The sequence below is a fragment of the Rhamphochromis sp. 'chilingali' genome (assembly GCF_963969265.1).
Source record: "Rhamphochromis sp. 'chilingali' genome assembly, chromosome: 7".
Lineage (NCBI taxonomy): Eukaryota > Metazoa > Chordata > Actinopteri > Cichliformes > Cichlidae > Rhamphochromis > Rhamphochromis sp. 'chilingali'.
The window spans coordinates 6,232,736-6,251,030 of record NC_137934.1 but is presented as its reverse complement, the minus strand read 5'-3'; the positions used below and the strand labels follow the sequence as shown (position 1 = coordinate 6,251,030).

Below are 18,295 nucleotides of genomic sequence, written 5' to 3'. Positions count from 1 at the left end.
ACGTTGCATGTATAAACAAAATATGTGATCAACAGGCGTATGGGGCTGCTGTGCTGACAGCCTGAGTGTGTGCCACATTAAGGAGATCCCCTCTTACCGACATCTGCTCGAAGATACATTACTGACACCGCCAACCGCATTCGTACTGCTGATTTTTCCAGCACCTTTGCTTAAACGCAGAACTGTGACAGCAATCAATCCAGCAGATTTTTACAACTAATATGAATTTATTAGCGCTTGTTACCAAATATATTTTCTTCACGCAAGCATCAAAGTTAGATGAAAAAACAGCAATGAATTCAAAAGTAGTGAAACTTTTTCCGAGTGTCCATGAAAGCACCATAAGAGCTCTTCCCTTTCCTTGCTAGTTGTAGCTAGCACGTTTGCTAATCCGACTACAATAGGTATAGACGACGTTTAAATATACGGAAAGCTGCCTCCGGTAAAACAAAGCAAAGAGAGTATTGCTTTTGTATATGCGATTTCATTTAACCTGCTTAAACCACGGAGGACCGTTCTTCTCAGCCGACTGTGCCAGCTAACGTCAATGTTAGCTGCGCAACGGGAAGCGGTAGCTAAGCTTCTTTTAGCTTACGAAATTAGCTGTGTGCTAGTTCTCCGTCGCCTCAAATGCTTCAATGAATGGGGGCTGATGTGCGGAGAGAAGGAAACAGTCAACAGTGTACGCTTGGTAATAGGCTTATCCGTGTTGTTTTCAAGCTTGACTGGTGCCACCAGAGTAGGAGGACGAAGAGGCTGGAGTTTATTTTGGAGGACATCGACGAGTTCACTAGCGTGATTACGTTAGCTAGTGAACATTACAGCTAACCTTAGATAAGTTTGTTGGAAATGCATCCTCACGAAAAAAAAGCATGCACTGCCCAGGTAGTGCAGAAGCGATGCTAGCTTGTTTAACATAATAGACGGAGTGTTTTTGTGTGTTGGGTATTGTAAAACTTCTTCTCCAAATCGTCTGCGGCCAAGTCTTCACCGCAGTTTTTTTTTCCTCCTGAAGCTTTGGTTTGAGAGGAGCAATGGTGGTGTTTTTGGACTGACACTGCCCTCCGTCCCAGGTAGGGGGAGGATTTGGTGGTGATACCCCGGCCTGGTTTGGCCCTCTGTTTACGGATACAGGAGTGACATGCATCATTGACTCGGTTCTTGTTGTATTTTTTGCCTTCACTTTTCACATCACATTAGGTTTCGCCCCTGGGATGCTCCTGTCACTGACGTGATTTGTTATTTGGGGACATTAGAAGAATCACGATGGACACTAAAGAAGAAGAAGGAAGAAACAATTGCAGCTAACACAATTATGGACTCCTGAGGCTCAACTTTGCGCACTTTTATCCCTGATATATTTTTTTAAAGACTGTCACTGGATGGACGCCGATATGTCTGCGTTTGCGGAGTTCGTGCCCCCTCCTGAATGCCCGGTGTTTGAGCCGAGTTGGGAGGATTTCTCGGATCCTTTGGGATTCATCAACAAGATCCGACCTATTGCAGAGAAGACGGGCATCTGCAAAATCCGACCCCCTCAGGTATTTTTTTTTTTTTTATAAAACTAAAGGTCTGCAGAGGTTTTTGGTTTGTTGTCTCTTTGTGATCCTGAGCTGGCTTACTTTGGGCCTGCGTGGATTTTACGAAACGCAGCGACGCTACTAGTTGCCATTAGTCTAAATAGAGGTCAAACGAGGCTCAGTTTCTTTTCAGTTTTTAATTAAACATTTTTGGCACTGCTTTCCGTTTGTTGTTCAGAAAAATTGTGGGCGAAAGTGCGAAGAAAATGTAGCTGTTTTCCTCACTCCCACCTGGTGTTTTGGTTTTAAAGTGGTGGCTAGCTAAGTTAAAGTGGAACGATGGTAGACATTGGGCCTAATGGCGTCTACATGCATACATGCAACAGATACATTTAGATTTTGATTTTTACTTTAAACTAGTCACGTGTTGTCACAATGATTTCCTCATTGCTCAGGTTGTTTTGGTGAATGTAATATTTCTTTTCTGTTGTCAATCAGGACTGGCAGCCTCCGTTTGCCTGTGATGTACGCAACTTCCGGTTCACTCCTCGAGTGCAAAGGCTGAATGAACTTGAGGTGAGTTTGCCACAAATGAATGAATAAATAAAATAACTCCAGTCATTGTTTATAATGAGACTGAAGCCATTATTGTTACTGCTTTGGCTGTGTGTATGATAGATAATTAAGATTCAAGATCCTTTATTTGTCACATGCATAGTTATGAGTACAACACGCAGTGGAACGTGTCCTGACACACTCCTTGACTGTGCAAAAAGAGAGAACATTATGTACATTAAGTGAATTATACAAAAGACCACATTATATGCAGTAAGTAAGTGAATTATGTACATTAAGTGAATAAAATAAAATAAAACAATCTTGAAATGTTTAAATTGAAAATCTAAAAATGTACATTGTGCAGTGGGTGTTAAAGTGTCTAGTGCTGTAGTAAAGGCGAGAAGAATCAGGTTGGGATGTGTTGAGAATAAGTCCTCTCTCAGTCACTTATGAATGCTGTGGGTGGGGAGTGGGGCGGCATGTTCTGGTTTAAGACACAGATGGCCTGGGGATAGAAGCTTATCTTGAATTTCTCTGTTCTTGCCCGGATGGTGCGGAACCTTCTGCCTGATGGAACAGTTGGTTGGGACGGGTCCTTCAATATCTGAGCTTCTCTAGGTGTAGATGTCCTGTAGGGAGGGGAGAGCAGTCTTGCAGCAGCGTTCTGCTGTATGGATCAGTCTCTGAAGAGCTTTTTGATCCTTAACACAGCTGTTCCTATACAAGGATGCAGTGTTCTGTTTGAGGATGCTGTCCACAGCGCCTGCATAGAAAGTCCTGAGGATCACTGGGGAGACCCCGAACTTCCTCAGTTGTCAGAGGTGGTACAGGCACTATGTAGCCTTTTTGGACTGGACCTGAATGGGGGCAGACCATGTCGGGTCTGAGGAGATGTGGACACCAAGAAAGAAAAGTCTCACTCAGGGGGGAAAAATACACTGCAGTTTTTATTTTGACTAGGAAAAGGTTATTAAAACAAAACAAAAAGCTGCATTATTATTTTTTTCAGTTTAGTTTTAATTGTGTCCAACGTTTGATGTCATGGATGCCCTTAAAGTCAAATTTTGGATATGTGTTGTTTCAGTTCAGGGCACCAAGACAGCTGCAATGTTGTTTTATATATATTAGAAATGCGCAGATTATCATTATCAGACTGCATTACCTATTTTTTACTGATCTCAAACAGTATTTATGTATGGAAGTTGTCAAAATAGATCTGGTGTCTGGACATACTGTTGTTGTTTTTTTTTTTTTTGTGTGTGTGTGTGTGTGTTGTTTTTTTTCCCCCCAATGCAAATTTCTTGGTTTTCCTGGCACCAAAATGTGGAAACAAAATGAATACCAGCCTCTGATTTTTCTAATCTGTCTTTTTACTCTTTCTCTGCTGCTTTTCCAGGCGCTCACTCGCGTAAAGCTCAACTTTCTGGATCAAATTGCAAAGTTTTGGGAGCTGCAGGGATCTAAGATTCGATTCCCTCATGTGGAGAGGAAACTGTTGGACCTCTACCAGCTCAGCAAGGTGGAACCAGTCAGCATGGATGTTTTGTTTTTTCTGTTTGTTTGTTTGTTTGTTTTTGTTTTGTGTTCAGATTTTTGTTTTTTAACCTAAAAATAGATTTATTTTTTTTTAGTGAACTTTTGTAAATAAGGACCTAGGGCTGCTCAATTAATCGAATTTTAATCACGATTACGATCTGGGCTTTCAACGATCATTAAAAATGACTGAGCCGATTATTAGCACCTCCCTCAAGCTTTACTCTCGCGCTGCTCCGTGTGGCAAATCGAGCGCACCTCTCTGCATTTCGAACACGTGTCACAACAATTAAGAGGACCCAAGGGAAGCTCGGAAAGCTAAGCAGAAGTTATTTGGAGAGGAGAGTGACTGCCGTTGGTTGAAAAGAGAGGTAAAAAAACCCCAAACTTCAGTGGTGTGGAAACATTATGGGTTCGCGGAGACAGACATGGATCAAGTAGACACAGTGTGTAAACTTTGCTATGGTGGAGTAGCTGCACCATAGAGCAACACTGCAAAGTTCACTAAACATAGATGTTTACATTTTTCATTTATTTCTTATATTGCAAACATTTGCACTGTTATCAGTATTTGCACACTATTTTCTATTATTTTTTAAAGTCATTATTCAATACATTGTTACTGTTAACCCTTTAAAGCCGGTCAGAGCAGCACGCTCCGTTTTGTGTAACTATTTTTAAATCCCTGTAGAACCTGAATCATGTAAGCTAGCGCAATAATTTTTTTTGCATATGAAACTTACATCTTATGACATCAGCTTGTCCTCGGTCACAGTTTCCTTCCACATAAAGCTTTGCAAAAAATTGCATAAAAAGCGCTTGCAGGAACAAAAACATAATATTCCAGAAACACGCTTTGCCAATCTGATCAGCTGTTCGTAACACTTCCCACATTGAAACAGACGTCAGCGCGAACTGTCGCATGTCCGCCATTTCCTGTCCGACACCGGACGTGACGCCATATTCGCGTAAAATGTAGTTTTTTACTTGTAGGCCTTAAAAGCCTATACTGGTGTTTTTATAAGTCATGTTTGACTTTTCTGAATAGTTTCTGGGATGCTTAGAACTCGAATTGCACAGCTGGAAATAGTTTATTTTGATGCACCTGCTGTTTTCTTTGCAAATTTGCATCATAGGATTGTTCTTTCGTTTTTCCTGCAGTATATAAAAATTGCTGTATCTCCAAAATAAAACTATGAAGACACTCAAAATAAATTTCCTGTTGTTGTAAACTATTTTTTGCAACTTTTTTGTATTTAAAGTTTTGAGGGATAAACCTCTTAAATTTCTCCAAGTAGAAATATATGTAAAAAAAAAAAAAAAAACGATTTTCAATTTTTTTGTAGCTTATTGCACTTTTTTGCAATTAATGTAGTTACTATGGACTTAATGCATACATATTATTAAAATATGGGCTATAACAGTTGTATTGATGTATAGCAACTTGAAATGCTCCCACAAATGGCACTACAGCATGTAAAAAAATAATATAAGCTCTGGCGGACTTGGTTCTATGGTAGGTCTTAAAGGGTTAAATAAATATCGTCAAATAATCGAGATCTCAATTTCAGTGAAAATAATCGTGATTATCATTTTTGCCATAATCGAGCAGCCCTATAAGGACCCTTCGGCAGCACAAAAAAAAAGTTGTTTGTTTTTTGTTTTGTTTTTTTACCTTATGATGTTAAAACCTATTTTGGATGATTAGATAGATTAAGTGGTAAGAGCTAAAAAAAAAATGTTTTCCTTGTGTGCATTAAAGATTGTGTCATCCGAGGGCGGCTTTGAGACGGTGTGTAAAGAAAAATTATGGTCCAAGGTGGCCAGCCGAATGGGCTACCCTGCTGGAAAAGGCACCGGGTCTCTTCTACGTTCTCACTATGAGAGGATCCTTTACCCCTATGAGCTCTTCCAGACTGGAGCCACACTAACTGTGAGTGGTGCTGAATGCTGTTTAACTGCATTTTATATCATAATTGGGAGGAAAACAACAGCTAATATGTTTTAGACCATCATAAGTAGATTCTGAGGTTTCTTGTCTAAATTGCATGTATATGTTTGTACTTAGGGAAGTTTCTCCCAAAACACTTCATACTGTATATAAATGTCCTGTTACTAATAGCTTGTAATAACCTTTGGGCCAAATAACATCCTGGTTTTCTTCGGTAACCTATTCAGTGATCATTTTGCCTCCGATTAGGGCCTCCAAAGGTTGTATGATGAGGGAAATGATGGGGATGAGGTAGATGAGGGAGTTGGCGAGGAGGCTGTAGAGGAAGAGGAGCACGATGAGGAGGATGAGAAGGATAAAGATGGAGAAGGTGATGGATTGCAAACCAAAGAGCGGCTACTGCCAGAGAGACGATCCAGGCGCCTGAAATCAGAGGTAAAGTGAAGCTGCTCAGACATTAACTCAGAGTTGAGTTTGTAACCCACGCTGACCTAAAATTAAAAATGCCATGAGCACTAATGCGTTTCATTGAGTGTAACATTTGATAACATTGTTGCAAATGGGTCATGAAGTTATCATTTGTAGCAGAACAATTAGTCCCCCAAAATAAAAGTTTAAAAAAGTGCTTGACACGTTAACTTTTGGCATTCCCTCTGCACATCCAGATTCCTAACTGTGTCAGGAATGACCGAGGATGTCTTAACATTTAGCAGGATCACTTTGTTTCACAGTCTAATGCTGTTATTGTTGTTGTTCTCTAGCGGGAAAACAAGGAGCCAAAAACCCTTAAAATTTTTGGAGCGAGTCCCAAGATGGTCGGCTTGGAGATCGTATCAGCTGGTAAACAAAAATTTTGATTGACTTGTGTAGGCTTTGTTTTTATGTTTTGTTTTTAAACACAAAAACCAAGAGCCACTCCTCTTACTGTAGTTTTCCAATTCACTTAGATGATGGATTCAACAAGAAGCAGCGGCACCTCAAAGCCCAGGCCTTCGCCATCAAGATGAGACCACGCAAGGAGACCCTGGAGGTCAACTTTGTGAGTGTGATTTCATCATTTCATTGTGTTGAGTGTCAAAATTAACCATGTTATTCAATACCACAACAATTTTTGCATCTTGTTTTGTTTTCCCTTTAAAAAAAAATAAAAAATAAAATGTGGCGCTAACCCTCAGATCGACCTTTATCTCTGCCTTGTGTGTGGACGAGGGGACGAAGAGGACCGGCTCCTGCTGTGTGATGGCTGTGACGACAGCTACCACACCTTCTGCTTGATCCCACCTCTGCAGGACGTACCCAAAGGAGACTGGCGGTGCCCTAAGTGTGTTGCTGAGGTAGGCGCTGAATGTGCTTTTATTCTCCCTGAGCCATCTGTGGTATACCACAAATGTTTCTCATGTCAAAGATTGGTGCTCTTACAGTTACTATAGTACTCATCATACTGAGTATACGGGTGAAGACTGAAAGAAATATATAGAACAGAGAGACAAAAGTCTGTTTCTAGCAACCGACCTAAAGTTTAATTACTCAAATGGGCGTGGCTTCAAAAGCAGTAACTCTAATGAATTGTTCATGCTCCTACACAGGAATGCAGTAAGCCTAGGGAGGCATTTGGCTTCGAGCAAGCTGTGAGGGAGTACAGCCTGCAAAGCTTCGGAGAGATGGCCGACCACTTCAAGTCTGACTACTTCAACATGCCTGTTCATGTATGTGAAATCTACTCAGTAGAGCTAGAATGAGTAAACGGATGCTGCTCTCAAGCCTTTCAGCGAAGACCTAAAACAGGATATGTCATAAGATCCATCTTACACTCCTCAGATGGTCCCCACAGAGTTGGTGGAGAAGGAGTTCTGGCGTCTGGTCAGCAGCATTGAGGAGGATGTCATTGTAGAGTATGGAGCAGACATCAGCTCCAAGGATGTCGGCAGCGGATTCCCTGTCAGGGACGGAAAGAGGAGGCTGATGGGAGATGAGGAGGTGAGAAGATGGTTACACAGTATAAATATTGTAACGTGGTGATGTGTTGCCTTGACAAAAGTTGAAAAGTAACACGTAGAGACAGTATTGTTTAAGTAAACTAAATCTAATAGTAATATTATTACTTAATAATATCTAATAAAAGTAATATTTTTCTGCTCTTTTTCTCTCCCCCCCCCCCCCCCCCCCCCCCCCCAAAAAAAAAAAAATGCCATCACTGATGGGGAGGCACATTTGTCAGCTCATTTTCTCATATATTCTGCTAAAGATTTTTAATTGCACACACATCATCTTATTTTGTATTTTATTGAGTGGTTCCATCTAGCAAACTCCAGCCTCCAGTCTATTTATTTAATACTTTCAAATTTGCTCTGAATAGAAGCACTCTTTTCCTTTCCTGTTAGGATTATGCAAACTCAGGCTGGAACTTGAACAACATGCCAGTGCTGGAGCAATCTGTGCTCACCCACATCAACGTGGACATCTCAGGCATGAAGGTACCCTGGCTCTACGTGGGCATGTGTTTCTCCTCCTTCTGCTGGCACATCGAAGACCACTGGAGCTACTCCATCAATTTTCTTCACTGGCAAGTTTATGAAGTATAGTTTTGGAAGCAGCAGATAAGTAGTAGTGTTGATGAAAACAAAATTCTGCATGTCAGTGGTAATCCTTTGCTTCAGTAGGGCTTTTATAGTTGATCTTATGTTTATGTCTGCCCTGTGGAGTTATGGTACAATAGAAGCCCTAAATATTAAAAGAACATTCTGATGTCTTCCTTCTGTTCTTCAGGGGAGAACCCAAGACTTGGTATGGAGTCCCGGCCTCTGCAGCAGAGAAATTAGAGGCTGTCATGAAAAAGTTAGCTCCAGAGCTTTTTGACTCCCAGCCTGACCTCCTTCATCAGCTTGTCACCATCATGAATCCCAACGTCCTCATGGAGCATGGTGTCCCTGTATGTAGCCCGTACTCTGGGTTGGAATTTGATCTGGTTAAATATTCATGTGGAGATATTCATGTTTATTTATTACATATATATTCCTCTCCTCAGGTGTACAGGACCAATCAGTGTGCCGGGGAGTTTGTGGTTACCTTTCCCCGGGCCTACCACAGCGGCTTCAACCAGGGCTACAACTTTGCAGAGGCTGTTAATTTCTGCACAGCTGATTGGGTGAGGGAGCAAAAATACAAACTCCTCTTTTATTTTAAATATTGAATTTTTTATGTATATTATTTTGCCAAAACTTTGCTCGTTTTTCGCCCATTCTTCAGTTGCCAATGGGCCGCCAGTGTGTCGCCCATTACCGGCGTCTCCACCGGTACTGCGTTTTCTCCCACGAGGAGCTGCTTTGCAAGATGACTGCAGATCCCGAGAGCCTCGACGTGGAGCTGGCTGCTGCCGTCTATAAAGAAATGCAAGAGATGATGGATGAAGAAACAAAACTCAGACAGGCTGTCCAGGAAATGGTGAATGTTTTTCTTTTTTGTTTTGTGGATGTTATACATGTAATGCAACCCATTCTGATTATTTGAGCATTGCTTTCCTCATTGCCAACAGGGGGTACTGTCGTCCGAGCTGGAGGTTTTTGAACTCGTTCCGGACGATGAGCGTCAGTGCTACAAGTGTAAGACCACCTGTTTCCTGTCTGCGCTGACCTGTTCCTGCAGCCCAGACCGACTGGTTTGTCTCCACCACGCGAAAGATCTCTGTGACTGTCCTCTTGGCGACAAGTGTCTTAGGTGGGATTTTTTTCCTTTTTTTAATTCATGGCGTAAACTTTAATCATGTTAAGAGTTGCACAAGCTAGTGTTGGTAGTAAATTCTTAAAACAAATTTTCATGTGCAGTTTTTGTCCAATCCATTCCAGGTATCGCTATGATCTGGAGGAGTTCCCCTCCATGCTGTATGGCGTGAAGACTCGGGCTCAGTCTTATGATACCTGGGCAAAGAGGGTCACAGAAGCCTTGGCTGCAGACCAGAAAAACAAAAAAGGTCTCTGTTTTATTGCATTATAAACTACAAGCATTTTGTTCCCTAAATTTAGCTATTTATGTCTTTATTATATCTAAATCCTTTCTCATCTTTGTTTTCTCCTGCTCTTTCTTTCTGTCACTCCCTCACAGATCTCATTGAACTCAAAGTTTTGCTCGAGGACGCAGAGGACAGAAAGTATCCTGAGAACGCTTTGTTCCGTCGCCTGAGGGAGATGGTCAAAGAGGCAGAGACGTGCTCCTCTGTAGCCCAGCTGCTGCTCAGCCGCAAGCAGAGGCACAGGTCAGGACAATGATTTGTGCTGATTTACCGCTCGCAAGTTACTGGGCCTGATATCAGTTTTTTAAAAAGTCTTTTCAGTATTAATTTTGTAGGTGGTTTTGTTCAAAGAGGAACTAAATCTTTGGGGTTTTTTCTCCCCTCTTTTTCTGTGTGCATCTCCAGTAGCCGCCTGCGTTCTGAGAGCAATCGCAATCGGACCAAATTGACTGTGGATGAGCTGAAAGCGTTCGTAGAGCAGCTGTACAGGCTACCCTGCATCATCAGCCAGGCGCGACAAGTCAAAGTTAGTTCCATGTGTCGATACATAGATCCCAATTATAATTGTTTTTTTGTTTTGTTTTGGGGTTTTTTAAATTTAGTTTTAGCCTCTCTTGTGTAATTTTCTCTGCTCCCCCAGCTCATTCAACCAATACTCTTAAACCACTCCCTGACATTTCCTACTTTTCCTTTACCTCTAAATGTGTCTGTCACTGCCCGTATTGCCAGGAGTTACTGGAGAATGTGGAGGACTTTCATGAACGGGCCCAGGTGGCGCTGTCAGATGAGATGCCAGATTCCTCCAAGCTGCAGGCGCTCTTGGATCTGGGCAGTGGCCTGGATGTGGAGCTGCCAGAGCTGCCCAGACTCAAACAGGAGCTCCAGCAGGCCCGGTGGCTTGATGAGGTGAGCCCACATCAGGCGATATTAGTTGTTGTCCTTGCAAAAACACAAGGTTTTCCACTTTTGTTACCAAGCGGAAATGAAAAGGAGTCAACTTAAGACTAACATCGTATTGCTCTCCGTTTCTGTAGAATGTTATCATATTGTTAGAACTATTTAGATTTCTAAGTAGTTATGTGCCAGTGTAAAGGAAGCAAAATCTTTGCAGTGACAGATATGAGTCAAAATCATAAACATCAAAAGATTGAGCAAAACAGAGACTGAGAACATCATCAAATTTCAGGTGCGTGCCACCCTTGCTGAGCCCCACCGCGTCACTTTGGAGCTCATGAAGAGGCTGATCGACTCTGGGGTGGGTTTGGCACCGCACCATGCCGTGGAGAAGGCCATGGCTGAACTCCAAGAAATCCTTACCGTGTCAGAGAGATGGGAGGATAAAGCTCGCGCCTGCCTGCAGGCCAGGTAAGGTTTCACATGTGAATGGAGATCTAAATTGCCCATAAAAGTCTACCTTTTAAAATCAGACGGTTCACACATTTGTTTGTGCTCTTATAATCTTAGACCTCGTCACAGCATGGCAACGCTTGAGAGCATTGTGCTGGAAGCTCGGAACATCCCAGCGTATCTACCAAATATTTTGGCTCTCCGAGAGGCCCTGCTAAAGGCCAAGGAGTGGACCTCCAAGGTGGAGGCCATCCAAAACGGCAGCAGCTATGCTTACCTGGATCAGCTGGAGAGCCTGCTGGCCAGGGGCCGCTCCATCCCTGTGCGGCTCGATCCGCTAGCTCAGGTGGAGTCTCAGGTAGCTGCAGCTCGAGCCTGGAGGGAGAGGACTGCTCGCACGTTCCTCAAGAAGAACTCCACGTACACACTGCTCCAGGTGGGCTGTCATGGAAACATTTGATGTTACTTGTGGCTGAGATGCAGAAATATTTAAATGTCTTTAATTTAAAGTCTGTATGATAATTATAACAAATATCTCTTAGGTCCTCAGTCCTCGTGTGGACATTGGCGTATACGGCAACAGCAAGAGCAAGCGAAAGCGTGTTAAGGAGCTCATGGAAAAGGAGAGGGGCGGCTTTGACCCAGACACCCTGAGTGATCTGGAGGAGAACCACGAGGAGGTGCGGGACCCTTCTACTGTTGTAGCAGCTTTCAAAGCCAAAGAGCAGAAAGAAGTGGAGTCCATTCACTCACTCCGAGCTGCAAATTTAGCTAAGATGGCCATGGCAGATCGCATCGAGGAGGTCAAGTTCTGTTTGTGTCGAAAGACTGCCAGCGGCTTCATGTTGCAGTGCGAACTTTGTAAAGACTGGTTCCACGGAGCTTGCGTCCCTCTGCCTAAGACTGGATCTCAGAAGAAGATTGGTGTGAATTGGCAGAGCAATAGTAAAGACTCCAAATTCTTGTGTCCGCTGTGCCAGCGATCACGGAGGCCGAGATTAGAGACCATTCTGTCATTGTTAGTTTCACTGCAGAAGCTGCCAGTGCGTCTGCCAGAAGGAGAAGCATTGCAGTGTTTGACTGAGAGGGCAATGAGCTGGCAGGTACGCATATAAATTACAATGCCTAACTGGTAGCATCCGAGCTTCTCAGTGTTTTTTCTTTTGGTCTCTGCTTATTACCTGCGCTTATGTTGGTTAAACTTTCTTAACAGGACCGAGCACGCCAAGCTCTGGCCACAGAGGAGTTGTCCTCGGCCCTGGCGAAGCTGTCTGTGCTGAGTCAGCGTATGGTCGAGCAAGCTGCGAGGGAGAAAACGGAGAAGATCATCAACGCTGAGCTGCAGAAAGCCGCTGCCAATCCTGACTTACAGGTACTTTGATCATTAATAATTTTGCATGGTTAGAAATTCTCTTTGAGATACAGATTGATGCTTTGGATGTAAATGTGCACTTCACCAGCAGAGGGCAGGAATGTGTAAAAAGATAAAAAGGCCAGTGGATTGGCTTAGCAGTCTGAAAGTTCACATTTCAGACTGGTGAGCTGAAACCTGAAATTAAATCTACCCTCTAGGGAAATTATCAGGCAAAACCGTTTTTATTCAACAACAAGCTGAAGAATCATTGCTGTTTTGCTTTTATTTCTTTGATAAGTTCAGTAGATAAAAGCTTTCCTGTGAGAAGAAATTTTAAAGAGTACGTGTGTGTGTTTGTGTGTGTTTCCCAGGGTCATATCCAAACTTTCCAGCAGTCTGGTTTCAGCAGAGCCACGTCACCGCGTCCCTCTGTGGACTACGACGACGAGGAAACTGATTCAGACGAAGACATCAGGGAGACTTACGGATATGATATGAAGGTATGGGAGGCATCAGTGGTGTGATTTAAATTGGGGTGTCATAGGACTTTATTTTGACTTCTTGTGTTGTTGTTGTATGACTGTTTGGCTCCAGGACCCTGGTGAGGTGAAGCCCTACCTGTTCTGTGATGAGGAGATTCCCGTGAAGTCAGAGGAGGTGGTCAGTCACATGTGGCTGGCTGCCACGCCTTCCTTCTGTGTCGAGCACGCTTACTCCTCAGCCTCCAAGTCCTGTGTTCAAAGTGAGGCCGCATTTATTTAATACAATCCCTTTGCTTTGAGTCTGTTTACCCATTGTTCCTTCTTGGCATTTATTTGCATAATAAACAATTACATTAACTACTCCTTGGGAGATTCCCATTTCATACTCAAAATATTTACATTTCAGATCTGGGTACACCCAGAAAGCAGCCCAGGAAGACCCCGCTGGTACCTCGGAGCCTTGAGCCACCTGTTCTTGAGCTGTCCCCGCAGGCTAAAGCCCAGCTGGAGGACCTGATGATGCTTGGAGACCTGCTGGAGGTGTCCCTGGATGAGACCCAGCACATCTGGAGAATCCTGCAGGCCACTCACCCACCCTCTGAGGAGAGATTCCTGCAGGTCATGGAGGTAGGAAGTTCAGCCATTATGCAACCTGATTGCACAGCTGGATAGAGACTTAATGCTGAGATTAATCATTTTTGTTTGTTCTGATGGTGTAATTACACACAATGTATGCAGTAAATGCAGAATAAGAAATGGCAGTGATCGCTCTCATTTGCTCTTTTCCCCCCCCTCCCCCTTCCTTTCTTTCCAGCCTGACGACTCTCTGATTGAAAAGCCTCTGAAGATCAAGCTCAAAGATTCCGAGAAGAAACGGAAACGCAAATTGGAAAGAGCCGAGCACCACCACATGCTGATGGCTGCTGCGGCTGCCAGTGGAACTTCGGCGATGGGAGATATCCGACCGCCCAAGTCCAAAGACTTAAAGAGGGTGGGTCTGGAGCTCGGCCTTGGGGGTAAACCCAAAAAGAAAAAACTTAAAATCAACCTGGAAAAGAATCGGGAAATGAAGCAACTGGCCAAACGGTTGGCCAAAGAGGAGAAGGAGAGAAAGAGGAAAGAGAAAGCGGCCGCAAAGGCAGAGGCCATCAGGGAGGGGATGGAGAAGAGGAAGGAGAAGAAGATTCTTGACATTCCCTCGAAGTATGATTGGTCGGGGGCAGAGGACTCCAATGATGAGAATGCAGTGTGTGCAGCCAAAAACTGCCAGAGGCCGTGTAAAGATAAGGTGAGCACACCTGTCATTATCCATAAAAAACGAACTAACATTTCAATTCAGTTTCATTTATACAGTGCCAAATAACAACAACAACAACAATCGCCTCAAGGCACTTGCGGCCGATTTTCACCTTTGCAGATCCAGATGTGTGTTGAAAGGGGTACAAGGGGGAAATCATAGATGTTTGATGGACACAATCTTAACATTAAGATTGTGTCCATCAAACTTAATGATGTCAGTGCGCCCCAGGGTGGCTGTGACTACAATGTAGCTTGCCATTCACACACTGGTGATGGCAGTGTGTGAATGTGTGTGTGAATGGGTGGATGACTGGTTGTGTGAAGCGCTTTGGGGTCTTTAGGGACTAGTAAAAGCGCTATACAAATACAGGCCATTTACCATTTTTACCATTATATAATATGTTGAAAAATTGTTGAATATTCTTAATCTTATTTGTGTCATTACTTTATTGTGATCCATCGTGGTCTCAGAGGTTATTCCCTGCTCACCTGGTTTAAATGTGGACTCAAACCTGGGGAGCAAGGAAACTAAACTGATCTCACATGATTCAAGGTAGTAGACCACATCTACGTCCTTGAAATAGGACTGAAATATAGTTTATTATGAAGAAATTTATGTCTACAAATATATTTTGTTAGTACTTGGTTGGATGCACCTCAGCTCTCAATATTGTTGAATCTTGGCATAGATTCAACAAGGTGCTGGAAACATTCTTCAGAGATTTTGGTCCATATTGATCTGACAGCATCAAAGAGTGGCTGCAGATTTGTCAGCTGTACATCCATGGTGTATATCTCCCGTTCCACCATGCACTAAATGGGTTCTAGAGGACTGAGATCTGGTGACTGGTGGAGTCCTTGTCATGTTCAAGATTCTAGTTTGCGATGATTTGAGCGTTGTGACGTAATCCTGCTGGAAGTAGCCATCTACAAAGCTATGTACAAAGTGTGTATACGGTGGTCATTAAGTGGCATGGTCAGGACATGGTTTTATTTACTGTTGCCTTCCTTTCAGCTTGAAGTAGTCTGCCCATTCTCCTCTAACTTCTGGCATCGACAAAGCATTTTCTCCCAGTGAACTTCTGCTCACTAGATATTCACCCTAGAGATGGTTGTGTGGGGTAAATCCCAGATCAGTAGTCTCTGAAGTACTCAGCCTAGCCCATCAACAACCATGTCACATTCAAAGTCACCTAAATCACCTTTTCCTCCTTGTTCTAATGCTCAAGTTGAACTGCATCAGGTCATGTTGACGTTGTCTACACGCCTAAATGCAGTTGATTTGCTCCCATATGATTAGCTGTACAGCAAGCACGAGCAGAGCTTTCAAAGTCTTGATGTGGATTTTGTCAGGGCTCTGTATCTACTGATGTTCTGCACTGTGAAATTCCCTTAAGCCCATATTGACTGCACGAAATCAAACATACTGCAGTGTTAAACTGTAGGCCTCCATGATTGTGTCGTGATGTTCACATGGTGTCAGACGGAACATCAGTCTGCATACAGAGCCGCTCGACAGTTTGATGATTCCATCTGAGGAGACTGGGAAATACTGTGGTGTCGTTCACTGAATGTGTGTTTGTTTTATTAAACCAGAGTGGATAACAAACATTTCTCACAATGAACATCGGGTACCTTTTTATTGAATAGTAACAGCTGGTAACCGCACTGGAACACCTCAAAGAGAGTTAGACATAACATATTAACAAGGCCACCTGATGTCGTCTTGATCAGAAACGCTACTGCAGACTGCACAAAGTTAACCAGTGGCTAGTCTTCTTCTCTCTTGAGTCTGCGCTGCCAATCAAATCTAAGGAATCATTAGCCCTACAGTTCTGTCCTTTAATTCACCGATGATTTATCCAGGGCATGCTCGTGACTGTAGCCCAAAACGATGGCATAGTGCTGTGTTAGTCGCTACTTTGAAAGGAAGGTAACCTTTAAAAGAAAATGATAATAATTTACTTCAAATTTTTTAGCTTCACGTTACAGCAAAAACCACTTTTTTCTAGCTGCGCTGGTAAATACATTTGTTTTTGTTTTGTTATTTCTAATGTTTTGAAAATCAACAATTGAAGTGTGTCCAAGATGATCTACTCTGTTGTAGTCATGTATTCCAGTAAATAACATCAAACATTAGTTGAACAGTGACTGACTTGTAGCTGTGAAACAGACTTCTTTAATTGCTAATGCAGTATTTTCATTAAAATTCTTGAATTAAAGCTGCAGCTTCTTTTCAAATTTGTTGTTGTGGTGAAAAAAGCAAGTTTGTTTCACTGTCCACACTGACGTGATTGAGTGCTGTTAAATATTATCTTTGAATTTAGTGTCTTGCTTGACAAAGTCATTGTCTCACTCACTCACATTTCTGAATTCATCACGTGAGTTTTTTGTTCTTTTCTCTCCTATTTCCCAGGTCGACTGGGTTCAGTGTGATGGCGGCTGTGACGAGTGGTTCCACCAGGTCTGTGTGGGTGTGTCATGCGAGATGGCCGAGAATGAGGACTACATCTGCATGGACTGCTCCCGGAAGGCCGCCGGTGGAGGAATGACCGTCGAGGAGGTGTCGGAGGAGAGCGTCGTTGTGCTGACAACGTCAATGTGCGGCAGCAGCGTGCAGAGTGTGCCATCGTCATCGGTGATTGCCTCCTGGTCATCGGCTTCTCACTTAAACCCAGCGACATCACATCAGCAACAGCAGGATTCTCACCAGGGCAGTTAGCACTTAAAAAAACATGGGCCAATGACAGAGAACTTCACAATATGCCCAGTATCCAGGCTAGTTTTTTAAACCTCAAGACAAGTTAACAGTTCCTGTAACTGTTGGGAGTGTCAAGCACAAGAAAAACACTCCTGTTTCTGAGTGCTGAGATCTGCAAACAGACTTTACATGTGTCAGCCACAACATTAAAAACCAAAGGCGAGTAAAGTGAATGACCTCGATCATCTCGTTGCAGTGCGTCACTCAGCCGGGAAGCCATTGGTATCGGTATTCATGTGGGTGATACTGTTAACATCCACCCAAATGTGGCTAATTTGCTCCTGTATGACAGAGGTCCTGTTCACAAAAGGCTCGTCATTACACTCGAGGTGTTGAAATGGCCTCCCCACATGTCAGTCCATCCACAGGATGCACCAGAATAAGCCCGATCGCTGCATCTGCTGCAATATCTTGGCGCCCGCAACCGGAAGACACCCTCTGAGGTCCTGTGACCTTGCTTCAAAGGGCCAGACCTGTTTTGATGTCACAAAGGGGACTCACAAAATATTAGGCAGATGGATTTAATGTTGTGGCCTCTCTGTATAATCCCCCTACAGCAGTTTAGGTCTAGAAAAACCTGCCGTCTTCATCCTGGTCCTCAGTTCAGCAGTAACAAGGCATTAATAACTTACCTGCAGTCAAACACTCACTTATTCCAGCTGTTGTATTCAGTGGCAAACAGACAAATTTGTTCCCAGCTCCAGGACATTAGTTCCCCTTCTGTCCCTCTTGCCAGGCCCTTGAGACAGTAACATCTCAATAAGTAGGTCTTGACTAGGAAAAACAAATGGTTGTATTGTAGTGGAATTATTTATAATGTACATAGCTTTTAAGGCAGTTAAACCAATGGATTGTGGCTTTTTGTTTTGTTTTGTTTTGTTTCTCACCTTTAATAAATTCTTCCTAGTCAAATAAGTACAAATTGCAATGTTGTTGTTTTTTTTCTCTCCATGTGACGAAGCACACAAACGACAACCATCTCCTCTTCTAAACTTCTTGTTTGTGAAGGCGGGGGGGAGTGACCTCAAGATGTGTCACTGAGTGGTTGATTGATTTCTTTTCAAACTGGTTTAAACCTCACATCAGCTATGTGACATTCATTTTCAAAGCAGGGCCTCGATTATCACGGTGAAAAATTAACTGGTCAAGCTTATACGTATCACTACCTGTACGCAGGTCTGTTGGGCGAGTAGAGGATTATGGCAAGGGTGGGGGTTGTGCTGATGTCCACTCCTGACTCAGACAGGTCAGATCCAGTGTGAACTGACCCCGTCTGCTTTTGGCAACCGTCTGAGTGAGGCACCTCTATCAGACAGACAGAAAGAAAGGGCAACCATGGTGGGCTGCAGGATACTCAAAGAATTACATAACTTTTGTTTTGTTATGCAGCCACATCTTCCACCACCTGCTGTATGTTGTGTCTTCAGACTCATCCACTGAGAAGACTTTTTGACCAAAATGCTAAACATAGATGAAAGGAGAAA

The 18,295-nt window shown here is 43.2% G+C and overlaps 1 protein-coding gene across 3 annotated transcripts; it reads left to right on the top strand.

The window, feature by feature from the left end:
- Positions 1-215: 215 nt before the first annotated feature.
- Positions 216-17,736, top strand: kdm5a (lysine demethylase 5A). Of its 3 annotated transcripts, XM_080887887.1 has the most exons (29): positions 219-1,073; positions 1,201-1,541; positions 2,019-2,096; positions 3,475-3,597; positions 5,374-5,544; positions 5,812-5,997; positions 6,324-6,402; positions 6,510-6,601; positions 6,738-6,896; positions 7,149-7,268; positions 7,381-7,539; positions 7,944-8,125; positions 8,329-8,491; positions 8,588-8,707; positions 8,809-9,003; positions 9,095-9,276; positions 9,405-9,529; positions 9,661-9,811; positions 9,974-10,094; positions 10,298-10,474; positions 10,755-10,933; positions 11,033-11,351; positions 11,458-12,018; positions 12,129-12,287; positions 12,641-12,769; positions 12,864-13,011; positions 13,158-13,378; positions 13,566-14,039; positions 16,467-17,735. In XM_080887887.1, exons 2-29 carry the CDS (start codon positions 1,383-1,385, stop codon positions 16,770-16,772), a joined length of 5,238 nt encoding a protein of 1,745 aa, XP_080744013.1. In that variant the 5' UTR covers positions 219-1,073; positions 1,201-1,382; the 3' UTR covers positions 16,773-17,735. The 3 variants fall into 3 exon arrangements, with proteins under 3 accessions (XP_080744014.1, XP_080744013.1, XP_080744012.1); XM_080887888.1 differs by having other exon boundaries at positions 216-1,541; positions 9,977-10,094; positions 16,467-17,736; XM_080887886.1 differs by having other exon boundaries at positions 219-1,541.
- The last annotated feature ends 559 nt before the right edge of the window (positions 17,737-18,295 follow it).

Excerpts from the sequence above, each read along its gene's own strand:
- kdm5a (XM_080887887.1), top strand. The coding sequence starts at position 1,383 with ATGGACGCCGATATGTCTGCGTTTGCGGAGTTCGTGCCCCCTCCTGAA. Across the intron at positions 8,708-8,808 it reads ATTTCTGCACAGCTGATTGG|TTGCCAATGGGCCGCCAGTG; the intron begins GTGAGGGAGCAA and ends CCCATTCTTCAG. Across the intron at positions 10,934-11,032 it reads CGCGCCTGCCTGCAGGCCAG|ACCTCGTCACAGCATGGCAA; the intron begins GTAAGGTTTCAC and ends TTATAATCTTAG.